Below are 22946 nucleotides of genomic sequence, written 5' to 3' on the forward strand. Positions count from 1 at the left end.
CGCCCCGTCTCTCGAATCGCGCCACCACGCTACCAGAATGCATTGCACGGATGTTTACATAGACAATGAATGGGAAGCGTGGGAAGGACGGAAGTTGAGGACATGTACCATAACACCGGCCTCCTGGGGGATAGTCCTGTGTTTTTTGACCCGTCTATCCACCTCGACCTCCTCCCTATGCGATCTTTGTTGCTCTTTATACTATGTTGCCTGACTTCCTCATAGTTTGAAGCATGGGGCCACTGACCAAGCTGCCGTAATTAACGACTTAGGACTGAGAACGGTCTCAATATGCCGATGAATAGACCAATAGTTAGGTCAGTGTTTGCAAAATATTCAAATGGCGATGAGATACATACACGTTGTCTGAAGTGTAGCTGTCAATAGGAAAAGTCCAAAAGTCAGTCAGGTGGTGAGATCTTGGCGACAAGTTATTCTGCACTGACAGATGACATTTCTGTGAGGTTGCATCTGGAGTACTCTGGCGCTGAGGCAAAGCTGGCCTTTCACTCTGTCTGCCTAACTAGTATTCATCAGCAAACCTCACACACACACACAACACACACACACACACACACACATAAAACATGTAAATGGCAGCTGGCTATGTGTGTGCAATGTCCCCTCTCTTTATCGTACTGTTTCCGTGTTTTTTTAGATGCTGTAGTCATCACTTTCCAGCAAAGTCCTTGCAAGTTGTTTAATGACATGAAAATGAATTATTGGTCTTTGTTTTCTTCTCATCTTACTGTCTTCCTTTCTTCCTAAAACGGAGAGCTAGTCTGGGGTAACGGTCGACAACCAAACAATAGCCAGAGTCTATAAGCTTGTTCAGCAGGATATACTGTCTTCTCTCTTTTCCTTCCTTTTAGTTCCTTCTCTCATTTCCTCCTCTCTCCTTTCCTTCCTTTGTTGCCTCATTGCACAGGCTGAACATGTGACAGCTCACTGTCAGTGAGGCCACCCTATTCAAATGAGGGCTGGCCTCGACTGCATGTATCTCTGCCTTCATTTTGGGTTCAGACGTACAGCAGCAGGCACGCATGGAGGCACAAGGTGGCAAAGGGATTCTCCCCAAGTGATTCATTTGAACTTTTCCTCTCTTTGAAATGGCATCACAGAAGCCTTGCATGATTAATGTCGCCGCGCTTATATACACTGTTCTACGCAGAGTGCCAGCTGAATATTTGAAAACTAGGAGCTTTCCACAATGCCTGTGGGCAGGTCTGGGGATATTGTGGTTTGATTGGCAATCAGCTTGCTATTCAACCTTTCCAATTGTCCATGTAATGTCATGCACTCAGGTGAACACACCCACCGTCTAACAGAGTGGCACTGCATTTTGACAACAGTGTGCAAACAGGCTAATTAATAGATATCAATACAGTGTTGTAAGTGTGTGAATGTAAAATTAGGGTAAAAGTAGTTCACACAGCCGAGCCAAGGACCTCCCATTCTGAAAATGTTCTTGATTTAATACATTGTTCCATGATCTTTTTAAAGTTTGCTTTATATTTGTTTATAAGAACCTAAATGATGTGTACTTGTGTACCTTTCATAAATAAAATCAAAGGGCTCCAATCAGTGGTTAATAAACAGACTCCCATTGAAATGATTGTTTAGTTAAACAAACAGCCCTTTCCTTTGTTAATACTGAAGCCAAATGAAGCTGCATCAAAACACAAATAATACATTTCCTATTCATTGTCATGGAGTAGCTCTGCTCTATGTGCTTTTATAGTTTCTTTGTAAACTTAAACAGAATTTTCCCATTAAATACTATATCAAAACTGAGATAGAATTCGAAAAATATAAGCAAATTTAAGGTTATTCTTATGGCACCTCTACAAGTCATCAGTTTGCTGTACTGATCACATTACACAACTGTCTTATAATGGGATATCTTGAAGTTGTTGTGGTATGCACATGACACAAGTAATCGGCGACAGGGGGTCACATGTTACAAGACTAGAAGGAATCCACGACAAGTCTGTCTGGTCCCCAAACTACGTCTTAACACGCGCGAGAATTGATACGGGAAAAGACACAAGACCACGCGCAAGACAGGAGTTCTTTACTCTAAAAATGGATGTCCGCAAAAGCTAGTGATCCAAGATGTTTGAGCGCTGCTTTGAAGCAAAAAAAAACCAAGGAAGAAAAATAAAAAAAATATGAAGGAGAGAATAGTTGGGGTGACAAGGGCAGCAAGGATTGTCTGTTCTGCAGAGAGAGTTGGAGGTAAATAAATAAATAATTACGACTCCTTCACAAGCATCATCCTTCATTGCTGAGAAATTAAGCCAACGCGGAAGTACCAAAAACTGCAGTTCTTCAAATAGCCACTGCTCCAAAGGCGAGTCAATCTCCGTAGACCCCCATGTTAAAATGCCCAACTTTATAGCAGAAGTAAATATGTTTACAGCCTGGTACAAAAAACGATTTTGGTCTCTATAGCTAATATCTCTTTCCTTGATGCAAAATAAAAAAGTAATTTAGTGATCGGGTGAAATGTATTTGGGCATTAAAGTCGTTGCTGGTTAATAAACAAGATGTATGGACTGCTTGCATTAAGTGCACAGCCCATCTGTTAAATGGCCTCTGGGCCTGGAGGTACACAAACTGACTAGTAACGGAAATGTTGCTTTGATCCCTGACATCAACAACAGTGTGAACTAAAGAAAAGCAATATAACTTCTGTATTATGACCATGCAGACTTCATGTGTCAAAGTACTCTTCATCAAGACACGAAACCCTGAACTAAAGCCTCCACCCTGCACCGCCCTTCGCCTCAAAGAAATACAAGCTTGTAGGGGGCTTTGATTATTTTTAGGGAGGATATGTGGAACGATAAACTGCAATTTTATTATGAAGAACTGAGCCTCCAAGAAGTAGTCCTACTCGAGGGTTGCATTTATTAATTTATCCAGTGTTTTTCCTTATTTTGTGACTGACCAACATAGCCCTGACTGTCCCACATTATCCTCTAGTGGAGTGCCTTCTTGTTGACTCCACGCTGAGACTCTGATGCTTCACTTTGCACCTTTTACCTCCGAGACTAAACAACAAGATCCATCCAGTGAGCAATGGGAACTTTTCTAATTATTGCCGCAATTATAATCATGCTTGTGTCGCAGCAATGCCTCTCTGGGCTCTGTGGTCCCGTCGCTCGCTGGATGGGCACACAGAGGGAAAAATGCTAATCAACATCCGGCCTCATCAACTTATTGGTGACTGGGGTACAGCAAAAGAGCCTCTTCACTCCTTTCAAGGGTGGATGTAATCAGAAGCAGCATCTATCCATATTTCCTTCCCAGGAGAAAGGGGAAGGTACAGAGCTCTGCAAACATACGCGCAGTAACTCCCCAGCATGGGAATACCATTTGGATTATAATTGGATTTAAGAAGTGAAGCCCTATGTGTTCATCAAATAGTATGCTTGTATGATTGTCAATCATTTAGATTTCCTTGGTATTTTCTCTAAATCTCTGAGTTCGCTCTGTGTGAATCCACTTGTCGACATCGAGGGAATCCAGTTTGCCAACTCAAAATAGCACGCATCATGCACATCATACAGGAAAGTGGCCAACATTCAGCTATACACATACATTAAACACACAAAAGGTGCAGTTTCCTACCTCTTCCCATTGGTGGATATAGCGAATGAGTCTAGAGAGGCGCAGGAGTCGCAGCAAGCTGAGGATCTTTGTGAAGCGGACAATCCGCAAGGCGCGCGCCGTCTTGTAGAAATCTGAGTCGATGCGCGTCTCCACGATGAGGAAGATGTAGTCCACAGGGATGGAGGAGATGAAGTCCACCACAAACCAACTCCGCAAGTACTTGATCTTGATCTGTTGCGGATCCAAGATGATCTCCGTGTTGTCCTCCTTGACAATACCCGTCCTGAAGTTGAGGACCAGGTCCATGAGGAAGAAGGTGTCGGAGACCACGTTGAACACGATCCAGGGGGGCGTGTGCTCGTCCTTGAAGAACGTGATGCCCACGGGGATGATGATGAGGTTGCCCACCATCAGCAGCAGCATGGTCAAGTCCCAGTAAAACCTTATGAAAGAGAAAATGTAGAAAGACAGAGATGGGATCATGAAAGAGAGTCAGAACATAATGAAATATAAAAAAAATGTTTTATAAAATATGACAGGAACTATACAAAGCACCTTGTTTAAAGCATACACTACTGATGTCTTTTATAGTCATCCAACAAATTGAAAATAATAGAAATATAATCTATATTCTATAACTCACACTCTTAGACTCATCACACAAAAGACTTTCAACAATACATTAATAAGACAGAATTCATTTGTAAATGTTAACAGAGCAATGTCTTCTTATTGTGACATTTATGTCTAACATCTATAGTATAGGGTTTTTTCACAGAAGACATTTCACAGTAGGAAAAGTGTTGAAAATAAATGATATATGATTTTATGTATAATGTGGTATTATGTATTTTTATTTTTTCTTAAAAGCCTAACCAGGCACAAGGTTTGCAAATTAGCTACGGCTAGAAGTCCTATATACATTGCATCGGTTGCACTTTAAGTGTAACGATGCCTACATGTATTGTCCCTGTCAAATAAATAAATAAATTAACAATTTTCATCAGGGTTCAACGTTAATGCATTTTTAATCTACTTGCCCAAAGTCAATTTTTACTTGCCACGATACAAGTTGTTTTATTTATTAGCGGTTATCAAATAAAAACAACGACCAAAGTTAATTGTCATAATTCATACTTGTTTATTGAGAAGGAAGCGAGAGCTACTTCCGTCATCAGCTCTGGAAAAAAACAATGTGTTTAATTATTTTTAGTTGATAGATTTACTAGCCAGACGTGGCATTTTACTTGCCCTGGGCAATCGGGCAATCCTCATTGTTGAGCCAAGGCATGCTGGCTCATTGTCATGGTTTACTGAGAAACCTGAATAGTACAGAGTCATTAATGTTAGTAGTAACCCCTGTGCTTTTCTTATTATGACAAGTTAAATGTCTGCTGTTAAAAAAGTCAATTAGATGTAATAAAGTTATATGTTCACTTGTGATGGCTTGTTCTGTTATAATAAGGCACCAATTATTTATACTGTTATATGTGGCATACTGAGATCATATACATGTTTATTTATTTTTGTAAGAACACAAGCACATTAATTGAACTTAAATTCCTTGTATTTACATTCACATTGTTCTGCTGTTAAAGTCTTTGAATTACTTTACTATACTACATTTTCCTTGATGAGGATCAATAAATATGAATCCTATCTCATCTTTTCAGAGTGACTTTTTAGAAAATGGCCTAACCGCAAAACACCGAGGCAAATACACACTGCAACAATGCAAAAGTATCTATCTAACCACAGACTTACTGTACGAGCAGCCAGTGCTGGGACCCACTCTGTGACTCATCACAAACCTATTTTAACCTTAGGTACCTTTGGGCGTTGTGCATGTGTGGTGGAAGCGAGCGTATACACACAGGGTGTAGTGTAATAACCTATAGATGTGTAACCTCCCCACCATGCCAGACGGCAGCTTGCCATGAAAGCTATTTGTGTTTGTACTGTAAATCACAACTTAAAGGTCAATGAGGGTTAACTGTTAATTACAAAGCGTACTGTGACCTCGTCCGTCTTCCAGGCCCGAGAGTTTGGATATAAATTGCACTCTCTGCTGGCTTGGTAATTGAATTCAGATTGGCTCTTTTGTGTTAAAGGTGATATATCTTGGATTCTCCATAGATCGCACCATGAGGGGGTTCTGCATGGTGGACTGGCCCAGTGAGCTTGGATGATTTACCCACCCACCTTTAACTGGGCCACAAAGATTTGTCTCTGCGCAAAACCAATTTCGAGGACAGGGCCATAAGACACAAGGAAGAAAGGATACTACATACATAACCAGGGTAGGATATTCATTTTACTGCAAGCTAGCAAGTCTACAGCGAGTAATTACTGCTCTTTCACTTCCTTGTTGCAGCTGATGTCTATTGATTTCATGGTTGATTCACAGTGTGTTGACAAAAATAACTCTTTACAATGAACTGCTGCTCTACGGGATGACACAACCTGATTCAAAAAGTCCTCTGGCAAATACTGTATCATGTCAAGTTGAGTAAAAATAACCTGGCATATACCAGCCAGGTGTCTTCCATTTCTTTCATCATGAGACTTTCTTGAGATTCTTGTGTTTTTTCTCTGCTTCCCTGCGTTGGCTTTGTTGGATGATGTACAGTTCATCACTTTATTGATCATTATTTAGATCTAAAATGGCCTTTTCTCTTCAAAGTCCTTTGAGACATGCTTGTGATGAAGCACAACAATTTCATTAGGTTTAACTTTATACTCTACCTTCATATTCCCATTGATGCTACTACAATCACTGCTTTCCCCTGTTGCTATAAAAGAAACTTTATCATTTAAATGTTCTATTTTCTTTCCGTGAGCATGACTAAACACCATTACTGATGCATTATGGAAGCAAAACAAAAGACTTCAATGATGGCCAGCACTGTATTCTGCATGTTACTGTTTGTCATGGTTGCATTTGGATAGAAAAGGTCTCATTGCCTCTAACAGATATATCTGTACAAGGACTTTACATCACTTTGAATATATAATTACTGTAAAATACTGCAAACGGGCTGCTATGTAGCCGACGCTTGAGTACTGTAACGTGCTCAGGTTACAGTTTACAAGAGCATCTCACACTTACACATGCATACATGAATATACAGTATACACAGACACACCGCTCAGTTTCATGCCTATTGCACACACAGAAACATACACACACACACACACTGAGGAGACGTTGACAGTAATTGGAATTCTTCAAAGTAAGAGGGTATCTACTGTTCAAGCTTGTTGTCAAGTGGAGTTATATTTAGACAGACCTTGCCACCACTGTGTTTGCTCATGTGAAAGCCCAACAGGACAAGAAAAACTTCAAAGGAAGAAACGCAAACGTAGGTAATGACATTTGTTCTTCATATTGCTATGTTTCCTAATACTATAAATGATAGATAATACCCTTTGCATTTGTTGCATCCCCCAAGCTACACAGCTTACTAATAGGATGTAAGTGTGTTCCCAGCACTTGACAGGGTCTATCAGCGATGAATTAAGATTCTATGTTTCTTTGAGTAACAGATGCAAATCATTGCCTTTGTTTTGCTATTGTGATGACTCAACTGCCAACCCAGTCGCCAGAAAAATGTTGGCACTGTATATTTCTGCAACACAATATATTGAATGTCATTGTTTGTGAACCAAAAACACATTTCATAAATATGTTTCATATCAGCCTTGCATCACACTTTCAGAAATGTACAACATCACACATGGTTAATGTTGTGAAATGATTGTTTAGGTTTAAACAACAAAACAACAGCCGCCATGAGTGGACTTTCTTACGTAACGTTACAAAACAAGCGTAACAACGTTACATAACTAGCGTCAACGTTTACTTTTGGTTTCACACGGGACACGAACTGTGGTCTCCTGGGTGAAAGTCCTGTGTTTGTTGGACACGTCCACCACCCGCCCTTAGTGGTCTCGCTTCCTATACTCGTACCACGTAACTTTCAATAACTTGCTCTGCGTGTTGCTCGCCGTATTACGTCACTTGCTGTGACCGAATGCAAAAATTTCCACATTCAACGTTTCCGTGGTTTGCAGAAATGTACAATGCCAACGTTTTTTTCCTGGTGACTGGGCTGCAACCACATATACTACTTATTTTCACATTTAAGGCACAATGTCTTTTTTTTGCATTTCTGCAGCTTCTTTTCTACAAAATAATATCACAAATAGCGACCATTTTCAGAAGCATACCATAGAATTTAAGTTAGTCGACTGTTTTTCCATTATTTCAGGCAGACATGGCTTTTCATTTAGTTCACCATAGTGAAAATCAGTTTAAAGAGACTTGAAACTTCCTTGAGTTAAATAACTCATGTGCTGTACAAATGTTACAATAACATGACAACAAGACTAAGAGTCTACAGCAGTGATAATCAAGTCACGGCCCGTGCCCGGTGGCCCGCCGACCATTTTCTCATCCACAGTGAAAATAAAATGATTCACAATGGCATTTTTTTTTCACTTTTAATGTAAATAAGGTATCAGAGAATGTAAAAAGCATCAAAATAGACCAATAGGGTTTCTATATCATAAAAAAAGTGCCAGGGGAGGATTAGCCCTGAATGTCTTCAAATCCTACATTTTTTTAACCTGCCCTTGGCGTCCTGTCATTTAGCAAAAGTGGCCCCCAGGCAAAGCAAGGTGAGTATCCCCGGTCTACAGCCACATTTGTGGTTCTGTAAGGCTGCTAGCAGTGCTTCAAGCTAAATACTAATGTCAGCATGATTACCATGCCTACAATGACAATGCTCAACATGTTCCTGTTGAGCAGGTACATTTACCACGTTCACTAACTTAGTTTAGCATGTTTGCATGGTAACATTTGCTAATTAGCACTAAACACTAAGTACGGCTGAGGCTGATGGGGATGTCATTCATTTTACAGGTATTTGGTCGTAAACCAAAGCATTGGAGAAACGGACTTTTACCTGATGATGCAGACAAACCGACACTGCGATCCGAAGAGCCACGCCACTAGCCTGGCTCATAAAAATAACTGCACTGAGTTCAACAACTTGGTTTCGTTCAGCACCAGAAAAGAACAAAACGAGCCATAGAGGTGGGGCCTGACAAAGATATCTGCCTTCAGTAAGATGATGCTGTTTGAATGAACGAGTGAAGAAACAGAATGAAATAAATAGAAAAAGTAGTGCCAGATGAGAGCTTCTTAACATCTTTGCAGAAAGAATACAATACAGAATGCTGTATGAGACCTCTGGACGTCACTCTGGCAGAACTCAGCTACTGCTGCCACCTGTTTGACCAAGCCTCACTTCTTATAGGATGGTGGGGATTGGTGAGATTAACAACAGCAGCTGCTGTATGCTAACTGTGAAAATGTACCATTCTAAATATGAAGGGAAATGCAAAACGTTCCTACACGAAAAAGAGAAAAACAAATCAGAGCTTTTTGTGGTACCACAAAGACATCCCATGACCAGTAGTCAGATAGAGTTTGAGGGAAACCCTTAAATATTGCAACTGACCTACTACAATGTTTTGGGATAAGGAAATCGCTCGGTATGCAGAATTTCAAAGAGCTGTGCAGGAATCCTTGTGGATTCTAAGTGTTTTTATGTGTAGACTGTGGTTTTATATTCGTGTGTGTATGTGTGTGTGTGTGTATGTGTAGAGTAAATGCTCAGGATTTCTCCTCTTCACTCTTGTGGTTGCCTCCTAATGGAGGTCAGGCCACCTAAACATAGCAGGGATCCATTTACTGTGTTTTATTATTCACTGGGACCCTGACATAGAAGAACATTGTTCTATAAATACAGTTGGGCGAGTGCGGGATGTTAGGCGGACATTTCAAAGGCATTAAACAATCCCATATCTCTGTGTGTATACCAAATCACCGACTCACGCTGTGTGGTGGTATACCACCTGTCTTGAAATAAAATGAAAGCAAAATTCAGCGACAGAGCAGTGGCGATGTGAAGGTGATATTCCCAGGTGTTAGGGGAGGGAAAAACATCTCATTTTTAATGGTTTTATTAGATAAATAAGCATTATGTATGCAATATGTATGTAATATGCACGTAACTGTATAGTAAAAAGTCCAGTTCATGTTTATTAAAGCTATGACAGAAAGTAAATACTTATTTTATGAATGACAAATAATGAGAAAAAAGGTGGAAACGGCTGATGCGGCTGACATTTTTTTCTACATGAATCAATCCTTTCGCTTGCATTTGGTTGTAAACACAAAGTGCAAAAATAGACGTGACAAAGTGCTTTGTAAAAAACTAAATAAAACACATGACAACAAAAAGATATAAAAAACAATCTATGGAAAAACTTAGCCAGAGCTAGTGTGTGTGCTCGTACAATTATGTAACCACCGGGGAACATCAGAGCTGTCAGCAAGACAAGGAAGTTGACAAAAAAAACTTAGAAAAATGAGGCCCAGCAAAGCAGAGAAACACTGGAAACATTGAGAATAACAAGCAGCAGAATAGCTCACACATAACTTGTTGTGTTGCTGAGAGTTCAATGTACTGATGAAGGGAGCCCTGACATTTTGCTGTCTGTAGGGACAGAGCCATAGCCCACTCTGCTCTCCGGTGGGGTGACCAGGGACAACAGGAACATGTTGTCACCCTCAGAGTGCATCTGACTACACGATAAGCCTCTCTCATTCTCCTCACCCTGCCAGCCAGGCTACCTGAAAGGGACTGTGGGAGCCACCACTAACAGCCCAAGATGGACACACACCATACCTTTCAGGTTAGCCTATATTTAAATTGAGGGGGCACGGGGCATACAATAATAGGGTATATACACTGATCAGCCATAACATTAAGACCACTGACAGGTGAAGTGAATAACATTGACTACCTTGTTACAATGGCACCTGGCAGAGGGTGGGATATATTACACAGCAAGTGAACATTTTGTCCTTGAAGTTGATGTGTTGGAAGCAGAAAAAATGGGCAAGTGTAAGGATGTGAGCGACTTTGACAAGGGCCAAATTGTGATGGCTAGACGACTGGGTCAGAGCATCTCCAAAACTGCAGCTCTTGTGGGATGTTCTCGTCTGCAGTGGTCAGGACCTACCAAAAGTGGTTCAAGGAAAGAAAACCGGTGAACCGGCGACTGGGTCAGACCCAAGGCTCATTGATGCAGGTGGGGAGCGAAGGCTGGCCCGTGTTGTCCGATCCAATAGAAGAGCTACTGTAGCTCAAATTGCTGAAAAAAGTTAATGTCTGTTCCGATATAAAAGGTGTTAGAACACACAGTGCATCGCAGTTTGTTGCTTATGGGGCTGCGTAGTCGCAGACCGGTCAGGGTGCTTATGCTGACCTGTGTCCACCGCCAAAAGCGCCTACAATGGGCACGTGAACATCAGAACTGGACCACGGAGCAATGGAAGAAGGGGGCCTTGTCTGATGAATCACGTTTTCTTTTACATCATGTGGATGGCAACGAGTTCGACGTGTTGACTTGGGCCTCCAAATTCTCCAGATCTCAATCCAATCGAGCATCTGTGGGATGTGCTGGAAAAACAAGTCCGATCCATGGAGGCCCCTCCTCGCAACTTACAGGACTTAAAGGATCTGCTACTGACGGCTTGGTGCCAGATACCACAGCGTACCTTCAGAGGTCTGGTGGAGTCCATGCCTCGACGGGTCAGGGCTGTTTTGGCGGCAAAAGAGGGACCTACTCAATATTAGGCAGGTGGTCATAATGTTATGGCTGATCGGTGTATAGACCAGCATATACAGGGCATATAGAGTGGGTATATGTTTGTATTTGTGCATGCATGCATGTGTGTGTGCACTTGTTCACATTTCCCTTGTAGAGACGTCTATGTGTTGGCTGCCATGCTGGGAGAGTGACGGCATAGCATGCAAGCAGATCATCTGTCATGTCAGGTACAAGTGGCAGACAGCATTTAACAGTGCCTCCCTTTATTCTGCGCCACACTGACTGAATGGGAACAGCAGAAGAACAGTGAGTGCTCCCAGACTGCACTTCCACGAGGGCACCAGCCAACACTGTGTGTGCACTGTAAATGTGATTTGGGCTGATTAAATGATTGGAATTTATCTGTTTTTTGCACGAGAAAGCCATTTCCCTTTGGAATAATTAATTTGTGTGTGTGTGTGTCTCTTTTTTTGTCTAACAGCTGACTGTGTGGAACAGGGTTGAATGAGTAAGGTGACTTTGGGGGTCTTGAAGTAGAGATTTTAGGTTTGTGCAAATTTCATGACTAAGAAACAATATTAAAGGTCATTCATGTCACGATCTGGGTAGGACTGTCTAATCTCAGCTTGTATGTCTTTATTTATGTGTCAGTGTCTAAATGTGTGTTATGCCAGCACAGCCAAGTCTCACGGCAAAGCGTGTGTGATGGACCCACCTGTACACCGGAAGAAAGCGTGTCAGTGTCACATTTTGCCTCACCGAGACGTGAATATTACACGCCTGCATGAAGGTGCAGTGTTTGTTAGTGACGGTTGTCACGTGACGTTAAATGTTAAATAGTTAATGGGCTTGCATTTATATAGCGCCTTTCTAGTTTTCCGACCACTCAAAGCGCTCTACACTACATGTCAGCATTCACCCATTCACACACACACACACACACACACACACATCCTTCAGGGGCAATTTGGGGTCAAGTAACTTGCTCAAGGACACTGCGAAATGTGGACAGGAGGTGCCGGGGATCTGTGTGTGTTTTACTTAGTTTACATATTTATTTTAAGCCGAACCATGACGGTTTCCCTTAACCTAAGTGTTTTTCTTGCCTAAACCTAAGTCAGTAGCTTTGTTGCCCCCTGCTGGTACTGCACTTTAATACAGGTGTGTAATATTCACGTCTCTGCGAGGCAAAACATGACACTGACACGTTATCCTCTGGTGGACAGGCCGGTCTATTACATGCTTTGGCGTGATATTGGGTTGGCCGGTACAGTCAAGTTTTTCTAGACAGAAATCTGTAAAAAACATTGTGTTTTGATTAGGCGCCTAAATTTTGAAAGTTTAGAGTGCATAAGGGCTTAGAACATTATGATAGAAGTATATGATGGCCATTCCCACGCTCTATTATGTCTCAAAAGTTGCAGCAATTTGTGTGTTGATATCATTTGTTATACAGATTTGGTGCAAAATGTAACCAGTTCTGTTCACATGATAAAAAATGATCTATAATCTCTCCAAAATACTATATTAAGACACCAAGACCTTGAGGTACACCATAGAAAAAGTCATGCTGTGATTTTGGTATCAAAAACATTTGACATTTGGAGATTTCTGCAAAAATTGAAATTTTTGGCGATAGGATGGCGAGCACTTCTGTTCTGGAAACTACTCAGAAACCCCCTTAAGGTCAGTATACCTAGGAAAGCCATATGTCCTCTGAATGCGCTAAGTCTCTAGTTTGTGGTTGGTTGTAGTTTCACAAGCCTGTGATTATCCTAGAGGTCACAACAGGTCATTTTATACAGTGAGCTCAAGGTTATAAAAAATGGTCTCACTATATGAAAAGGCTACTAGGGGGACTAACATCATCACACATGAATACAATTGGGCTCATTGGATCTAAAAGAGTCTCTGCTTTCCAGTCATACACAATTTATGCAATTCTAAGACTGTCTAGGGACCCCAGTATGCAGTAATATTCAAACACACCATTTTTAGAATAGGCAAAAATAACACATTTATACTACATTCAAAAAAACGGCATGGTTTTTAGCCCTAAACTGCATATGATTATCATAAAGTGGGCATGTCTGTAAAGGGGTGACTCATGGGTACCCATTTTCATTCAGATATTTAGAGGTGAGAGGTCAAGAGGCCCTTCACAAGCTAGCATGACATGGTTGGTACTTAAGGATGCATGGATTTGATTTTACTAACTTATTGTTCACTTTACTGTCTGGAGCTAACTTCTGAAATAGCTGGATTTTGAGCTTCAAATAGCTGTTGCAGCACCAATTTAAATTGCAGTTAAACTTAAAAGATAACTGACAGAGCAACAGCCTCATTAAGTCCATTGCCATTTTTGAATGAATAAATGAGGAGGATTGAATGGAAATTAAGCATGAAAGACTCTTGTGAGAAAGAAAAAAAAACACACTTAATTTTACATAAGCTACACTCAGCCAGAGGAAGAGGTAATCTATGAAAAAGCCTGTCACACTTAACGGGAGAACAACATCTGTAACAGCAAAAAAACGGCTCTGTATTACCGATAAAAGAGCAGCCCATTGGTTTACACAAGCCAGTTGGCACACAAAGCAAGATTTAAGTGTCTAGGAGAAGAAGAAAAAAATCAGGTTAAAAAGGGTTAATCCTATTTTTGTTGTCACCCGCTCCAATGAACTGTCATAACGGCACTGTCTTTGCCAAGCACAGCCAGCAGGCACACTGCAAGCACATCACTGACACTGGGGCTGTGCAGTTGCAGGTGGCTATATTTAGGTGAGGCACGCTGTTTTATCAAACCAAGGCAGATTTCATCAGAGGAAGAGGCAAATCTCCCCAACCTTAGGCTACGAGAAAACAGAGGGATTTACTAAATACCTACAGAGGGGAGAGGCAAAATCAACTGAAAGGAGTCAACCTTACCTAACACTGCTCAAAGAGATCCAGAAATAAGATTACAAGTAGTTCTATAGTAGGACATGAAGGGAAAGGATACAGCGTGTGATTTTTCATTCACCTCTAAAGCTCCGTCTAGGACTGTTATTCAACACAGCCAAGAGAAAGACAATGCTAAAGGCAATGTCACATCTGCTGCAAAAGAACATTTTCTAATAGATAGAGGTCTGACCCCTTAAAGGTAAGCACTGACAAATGTGAAAGAAGGAGGCGCGCAACCACCAACATTCAAAACACAAGAGTGGAGCCTGAGATCACTCGGAAATTGATCGACAGGTCTTTTGAATCAGAGTAACACTGAATCAAAGTTGTTAGCATTAACATCAGTAATTATTATAAACACAGCAGGGAAAGCAGCCTGTATTGATCATAATTATCATTTATGATCAACTGGCAAACAGAACGCAGGTTCTTTCGTCTAGAGTTCAAACTCTAGTTATGTCGGAGAATGGCATTTCACACGCATATGGTCAGAAAAATGTTTTTATTTGAAAAAAAAGTCCTCACTTCCCTCTTTTCTTCCACAAAATTACAAATTTACGATACTATTTTATATTTACTTATGTTTATATTTAAGTCCTATAATTTAACTGTACTATTTTATGCCTTATATTATCATTTTTGCTTTTACTTTTGTGATTTCCCCTTTTATATATACATATTTCATGAGCATTGATGAAGGAACCTGAGACCAAAGATTTTCATTGCCAATGACTGCAAATAAAGGACCTTAAACCTCTGTCTGTCTGTCTGTGGGTCTCTTAGTGTTTGGTGCATTATATTGCTCATAATATGATGCCACCACAATATGTACAGTATGATCACTGTACATTTGGCTTTGGATTTAAAATGATCTAAAACCTACAGAGGTGTTATTGCTACAACTCTTCTCATTTGATCACAGGGTGTATTTACAACAAAAAAAAAACACGGCACTTTCCTTTAATGATGATTCTCTATTACTTGTTTGAAGGGATCATTTAAACCATTCAGTGGCGTAATGATCACTGAATTGCTTGTTTCTTTCCACTTCATCTCCATTCAAAATCCGAGATGTGGGCAACAATTCAGAGGTCCGGAGCCAAGCTAACCATCTCAGGGAAACTCTAAATGCCACAGTGTCGGTCCCAGGACTCTAAAGAATATGCCCCAGATCCACTCATTGAAATAAATCCAGCCTAAACTTGCTGTGATGTTTGAATAGCTCAGAAGTGTGCACTTAAGAGCTCTGACTAAATCATGAAATCACCAAAGCCACTTTTACAAACTGACCAGATGTAATCAGAGAGTCCACTGAGAAGAATGCTCTGAGAAGTAGCCAAGTCTGTCCCCTTTTCATACCAATGGGATTTTTTTTCCTGGAGAGGCTGTGACTGGCGCCACTAGTGGCTTCTCAGTGTCCCTGTCCTTGTCTCTGCAGCCCCGCATAGTCCTTCACAGCTTCCCAGAGCGCAACCTGCTACCTTTCTGCTCAGAGGTACTAAAACTGTACACAGGTAATGTCTGCGGTCAGCAAATAAATATGCCCCATGTGGGGAAAAAAATAGAGACAGTGAGCTGTATTGTAGAAGACACAGAGAGGACACAAAGCCAGTTCCATCAGTATGCACTTATCCTATAGCATGTGCCAGTATCTGCACTCAAGCTTTGAGGACTGTCATCCTGCCACTAATTGCATCTGTGTTTTATCATGATGCCTTGTTATCTCCCACAAGGTCCTTAGGGTCATGTCAAAGGAGTCCCCTGTCAGCCAGCCACATAGTGTGACAGAAAAAACACTGGCCAGTGCCTCCCAACTGAACACAAAAACCCCTCCCCCCGCCGCCGCCAGCCCGCTGCTCTGTTGAACAGGAGAGAGCCAGAGAGCGAGATGGGCTTTCTCTTAACATAGATGAAGTGCGAAGATAATGTAATGCCTATAATACCAGGAGCTGGTGGTCACACTGTACACCATCACCTCATGCCCTTGCTCTGGGCTACACCAGTACGGGGCCATTATCTTCACTTCAGGTGCTGCAATCAGCAAATGTAGCAGCCACAATGAAAGCCTTTTTCTATCCATCTCCAAAGCGGCGATCCGAGGTCAAAGGGTGGCAAGGAGAGAAGGGACACGAAAAAAAGAAGAAATACGGGAGAGTATGTATGTAAGGGTAGAGAAAATGTGGAAACAGTGAGAGAAAATGAGACACTGTGTGACATATTAGGACAAAAGGACACGGACAACCAAGAGAGGAAGTGTATGAGGAGAGATCCATGTCAGTGTGGTCTTCTGGAGATATAGGTGTCATTGCTTTTTCTTTCCACGTTGTTGTTTTGAGCAACATTACACAAAAGTAGAGAGGTGAATGAAACCAAAATTAATACAGCTTAAAAGCTGATGGAAAAGCCTTGCAAAGGACACACTCGGAGCATGAAATCAAATCAAATCGGAGAGGAGATGCAGTTTAGCTGATTTTTGCTGGTCTGCGTGAGTAAGCAAAAGCGGAGGCTTATCTGACTGTTAAACCAAACAGGGCAGGATTTATCATGTTTATTTGTTAGCTCTATAATTTCTCGATTGTACATGCTAAACAGGGTCACGGGTGGATTTATACACATCGGCTTTGCTGCTGTCCCCCTATTCAATCAAACATTGGGTAACTTGGTACAACCACAACTGGTGAGGGGAAAAAATAGGACATGCTATGGAGATGATACTGAAGATAAATCAGGAGTCCCTCCTTATAGCAGAGGGGAGAGAACAAGCTGTCTCTCACTACTGCATGTCTCATAATCCAACCATTTGTCTGAGTCTTCTAGACACCCAGCATGTGGCAGGGCCAGGCCAAACACATTGATCCAAGGAAGCATTTCTTGTGAATCACGCCAGCCACACACAGGGTTTTTTATTCAGCGCACTGGACTCTGGTCCTCTCTGAGTGGAAACCCCACTGTTCCCAAAGTGCTTTAGCCTTCTATACATTCTCACAGAGTACACCTGGAGAGGTCGTCTAAGGAAATGCCATCCTCCTGCCATGTCTGTTCTGCACAGATGGCTGGAGAGAGAGAGAGTGATATTAGCAATGGAATAAGCTAAGAAAAACAGAAAGATGATGGAGACGCAGGAGAATGAAATCTGATGACAGTCTTGGCACAATGCTATCTCTGTTAAAGGACACATGGTCGTCCACCTGAGTCACCTGCAGTTGGAACTGATTATTGTTTCTGGCACATTCTGCTAATTGGCTCTGAATGTAATAGAACTTGTCTGTGAAGCCGACTTTTTACCGGTGAGTGTTTAACATTCAATTTAAAGTAATTTTTAATATAGTGTTTCTCATATAGTGTCCACCCTCTGGAGCAGTTTGACATCTTGGCCATTTCCTATCTAGGCTGATAGGAAAAAAAGCAATCCAATTTCAGAGAGACAGGGGGTGTGAGAATCCACCTGGGACACAGGCAGGGCTGAAAAGGTCAACCTGTGTGTACTAGATATAGCTGAATCTGTGCAAGGAGGAATGGACAGGCTGGGGCTGCAGAGGTCAACACAAAAGGAAGTTGAGATTTGGTTAAACTATGCATAAAAACATAGGGTATTTTTTTGAGAATTTTTCTCCAGCTTAAAGCTGCAGTGTGTTGAATTGGAGAAAATATGATTAAAAAAAGTTATTTTTATAAAACGGTCACTATATCCTGACAGTAGTGCATGAGACAGGTAATCTGAAAGAAATCATGTGCCTCTGTGTCCTCCGGTGTCCTCCGGTGCTCCTAATGGCATTTGCAAGATTTCATAGACCGGAGGAAAACAACCAATCAGAGCCGAGCTGGAGCCTGCCGTCTCTGAGCAGCTGTCAATCACTCGCAAACTCCGACCAAACGGTCAAACTAGGCAGCGCTGATCAAATATGAATCAATATTCTGTTACTGTAATGCCTATTTCTCACCTCAAATGTTTTCAGAAACATCTTGTAGTGAACTGTTTAGCTGTAAAATGAGAAAGTTTGTGACCCAGCAGCCATGTTGAGATCTGTTGAGGAAATACCAAGCACCGCCCACCAGCCGGAGCACAGCCAATAGGAATCACACTCTCTGAAATGACCTGTGATTGGCCAAAGTCTCCCGTAACGGGCTAGATTTTTTAAAGCCTGAAAACAGAGCCATGAGGAGGTGCAGAAGTCTAGTTATCTCTCAGAACACTTGAATTACAATATGCTGAAAGGTTATTATGGAATTTTTGTTACCTGCATGTGGTGCAGAATGATGGGCTTTCTTTCATATATCAGACCATTTTGTGTCTCAGGTGAAAAACAGTGGTGTACTGCCTTATAATGTGAGTGTTTTGGACCCTTGTAAGCAAATCTCACCCATCTGGCTCCTAACTAGGCATGAACAGAAACCAAGAAAGTAGTTGCAAACATTATTTCACCCATGTTTGAGTTTGACTAGCATGTCTGGACACTGACTGTAAGACATCAGAGAGAAATCGATAGCACACAGGAGGTATTTTAACCCGAGCAGTCTTAATTATTCATTCCAACCATGCTGATATTTACTGTAAAACACAGCGTGCTGTGCTTTCTTGATTGCTGGAAACCAAGTGATTTCTTCTTTTCAAAGTTTTCAACATTTTTTTTATGTGCAATAAATTCTTCAGTCATTACACATGGGTTAGTAAAAGGGATAATACCAGAGATAATATGCTTTAGTCTGGTTATCAGTTAGGTGACGATGCAGAAGGCTGAATCACTGCAGTAATCAAAGTAAAGAATGCCCTCTTGGGTATCATTGGAAGATTACACCTACATAATCTGTGTTGATGTTGATTGCTTTTCGAACAGCGCTGATTACATGTCAAATGTCAGATTGACATTAAAACTAAATATGTAAAATGAGATTTATAATCATAGCCACTATTTTGATGGGAAATAACGGTTACAGGCCAAAAGAAGAAGCATACAGTAAGGCATCAAATTCAGTAGGGGTGTAAGAAAATACCGATACACTTTAGTATTGTGATACTGTTTTGTGATACTGTATTGATTTTCAAAAACACCACTGTTTTTTAGTAATAGTGTAATAAATATATGTATGACTGTTTACACTTTTTTATTTACTTAACTTGTTTACCAAAAGAATCCTGAAAGTACATTTTACAAGATAATTAACTTTTTTGCACAAGATAAAAATATCACTTTAGAGGACTTTAGGAGCTCTGTAGAATTCCTTTGCTCAGATAGCACAAAACATAATGTTATGATGTTGGAAATTACAGGGACTGTGAAAAAGCAAATGCAGATCCCACTGCTCTGATTTCATAAAAAAGCTTTTACTCAGATTTTATGTATATGGCGGTCTGTTCTTTATACTATGAGTTTTCTTAAAATTAGATTTAAAAAATATAAATATAACGCCTTGCTTATAGTATTGCAATATATCGCAATTAGGGGTGGGGGAAAAAAATCTATACAGCACAGTATCATAATATTTTGCCTGTCAATATTGTATCGATACACCGACGTCAAGTATTGATCTTTTATTATAAACTCTTAACCTCTTAACACTCCGACGGCCCACCAGAGGTTGCAGCAGGCTCATTCTTAAAGCTAGAGTAAAGATACTAGTAGATATCATGTGAAACTAGAAAACTGAAGGAATCAATTGGAACCAACCGCTTGGAGCCAACCAGTCGTGTTAGAATGCAAAATAATGCTCAAAAGTTACACTAAATTTTGGGGCCAGAAGCAGAATGTATGAACAGGAATACAGAAAGGTCAACAGAGATCACTCTAATGTCACACACAAGGCACTTCAAACGTGACTTGACTATAAGGTGATCAGTTATAAATAAATACACATTTTCTCCATCAACTACCCTGAAATGTTGATGTAAGTATAACTGACATATTTACCTTTGGTCAGTGAAACAATAATCACGTCTGTCCAGTGGCAAGAGAAATAAATTTGATGTGTTAAAAGAGGAAAGCTCTTGTCTGACTAGTGTTGTGTATCCACCTGGAGAGATTATAAATTGATGTTGCAGTGCAGAGGATGGCGGTGCGGGAAGGACACACCACATTACATTTGTCAGGTGACCAAAATACATCAAGCATACCAGCTGGGTGACGGCACTTAACAGAAAATGCTTTCTGGCAGGCTTTCCCATTTTCAAAATGTATATGATGTCCAATCAATCAATATAATCTCACCTCGAGATTACCATCACTTTGCCAAGGTTAAACTCAGCTCTCTGCCTAATACGTAAAGCTGAATTAAATGACATATCAGGAGGGTGGAAAAAAACACTGACATGCAAAAAAAAAAGGGGGAAAAAAAGGCCATTCTCTTACAGTTGTGCTCTCGTGTCCTGATTTCACACTCCCACACAAGTGTGCCTGGCGAGGTCACACGGTACCGTTCAATCATTCTGCCACTATGACAGGCAACCTTCCACCCGCCGGCCACGCACATCCCTGGGCTCCCTCCATTAAATAAATTGTGTTGTAATAATCTCTTGGCTCCTAATATTCGTGGATGAGCACAGCAGCCTATTTTGATTACCCCACTTTCAGGCCTAGCCAGAACCATCGGTAATCCCCATGTTTTACCCTCACTAAATTAAAAGGAGGAATTATTTAATGGAGACCGAAAGGAATAGACTGTCATTCATCCTATGTAGTGTCTTTTTTTCTCCACCTTCCCATGTAGATTAGCTCTACAGTACAGTGAAGAAATGGTCCGTGAGTGCGCATGCTAACACTCTACAGCCTGGACTCATGCATTTTGTATTAAAAACGTTTTGATCTTGTATGAATCCTGCAATCATCACCATTAAGACTTGCTGCACTGACAAACTGTCAAAAAAACGGTTTAAAAAGGGTTCTGAATGTCCAAGCTTTACATTCCTCTACTGCATCTCCAGCACCTCACCTTGACCTTTGTGTAACTCTCATCCAGACTATGACTCCTGCCACCGCCACAAGAAGGGGGAATCACCCTCGCTGCAGCCGCGTATGTTTCTCCATCTCATTTTTCAATAAATCCACCGATGGCGAGCAAGAGGCCCCGCGAGACCCAAACAAATCAATAGCGAAACATACTCTCAGATCAACTGTAATCAACCTGACTGAAATAGAGAATGCTGTTATTAAATCTGATCCCGTACGCTCACAAACATAATACACAAGGGCTCACGGGTACCCATGCGCACACTCCGGTACAGTAAGAGTACTGTAACAAAAAGCCTGTAGCTGTTGGTGGCTGCTAATGCTTGATAAGGGCTGTAAAGCTAAGGAGCGCAATTTGTGCAGTATTCAAATATCTCAAAATTCACCAAGGGAATAATAACTCTGGGATTTATTTCCCCCAGGTTCCCCACAAAGGTATAAGTACAGTAGCACAGCTATCATTCTCTCTTTATTCTTATCAAGTACACTGAGCTTTTCTTTACCAATTTAGTCTTTGCGTACATGCAACTTTGCTACAGTATCGTGAGAAGCTTTGCAGAAAAGGTTTTTCTATTTGGGCTAATGGAGGACATAACAAATGCTATGACTCACTGTAGCAAGAGAATGAAACATCAAATCAGAAACTGGTTATATTAATAGGTAAAAGCTTTCAGGAACGCAGTGCACATTTTCATTTGGTCAACACTTTGCCTAAAAGTTATTTCCCTTCAACTATATCACAGCCTTAATGTGCACATCAGCGACTACATCTGCTCTACTTTTCTTTAATGTATTCTCTGCAAAAAAATAAAAAAATAAAATAACAAAAGTTGTAAGATGTCTTTTCAGAGGATTTATTTTTGCCACTGTCTAGGTAAGTGTCTTCTGGGAAACCGAACTGGATGTGTGGGAGGAATAAAAGGCTGTTTAAAAAGTGGACTTTGCAGAGGGGATGGAAGGATTCACCCGACTGTTGCAAAGGGATTTAACTGATTGACAGAAACTGCAGGACAGCTGACGCCCCCTCTGTGATAGTGTTGGCGACGCGGCTCTAAAAGGAAAAATGGGAGATTAATAGAGCTTTCAGTGCTAAAAAAAGTTCTAATGTGCGACACCTTCTTTTCTATCTCTCCAGGGAAATGTGGAAGACTTTCCAACAGATGTGTCCTCTGGGCTCTGAATCACAAGATAATTAAAAGGCACTTGACGATCAGAGGGCTGCATTCTAATATTGCGCCGCATCGTTTGTCTAGAACTCGGCACAATGCCGCTGCATTGATAGAATCCACTGAAAAGGGCTCTATGCAAACAGGTAAGGAAAAAAAACATCACCTGGTTTTCATCATGCACAGATGGAGGATCCATTGTGTGAGAAGGGTATCATTTTGTCAATCAAGCACTGAAATATTCTATTATCTTCAAATGGGGCAATACATGACTTTATCAATCTCTATTTAGCAGAGGAAGGCTGATGGGATGTTTTACAAACTATCGTTAGCGGTGGAACAGGGCTCCGATAGTGGCCGATGGCTGTGCAGCCTCCAACAGTCACGCAGGGACGTACATCGTCGCTTTACATGGAGGCTTCAAATTAAAAGTCAACCGTATATATATATACTGTATATAACAACACTATCAGCTCTTTGTCCATGATAAGACAAGCAGACAGGGAGGAAAAAAAGAAAGAATTCAACTGCTCCTTTTGCGTTCTCTCTTCCAAATAATCCAGCCCGTAACCATCCATTCATGAAATGAAAT

The 22946-nt window shown here is 41.0% G+C and overlaps 1 protein-coding gene across 2 annotated transcripts in view; it reads right to left on the reverse strand.

The window, feature by feature from the left end:
* The window catches only part of hcn4 (hyperpolarization activated cyclic nucleotide-gated potassium channel 4), an 81118-nt gene that overhangs the window by 46372 nt on the left and 11800 nt on the right, over positions 1 to 22946 (reverse strand). For both annotated transcript variants that reach the window (XM_037795582.1, XM_037795576.1), the window contains one exon: positions 3637 to 4060. In XM_037795582.1, the coding sequence (XP_037651510.1) occupies positions 3637 to 4041 (405 nt within the window). In that variant the 5' untranslated portion in view covers positions 4042 to 4060. The remainder of the gene's footprint in view (positions 1 to 3636; positions 4061 to 22946) is intronic.

Source organism: Sebastes umbrosus, chromosome 2 (genome assembly GCF_015220745.1).
Source record: "Sebastes umbrosus isolate fSebUmb1 chromosome 2, fSebUmb1.pri, whole genome shotgun sequence".
NCBI lineage: Eukaryota > Metazoa > Chordata > Actinopteri > Perciformes > Sebastidae > Sebastes > Sebastes umbrosus.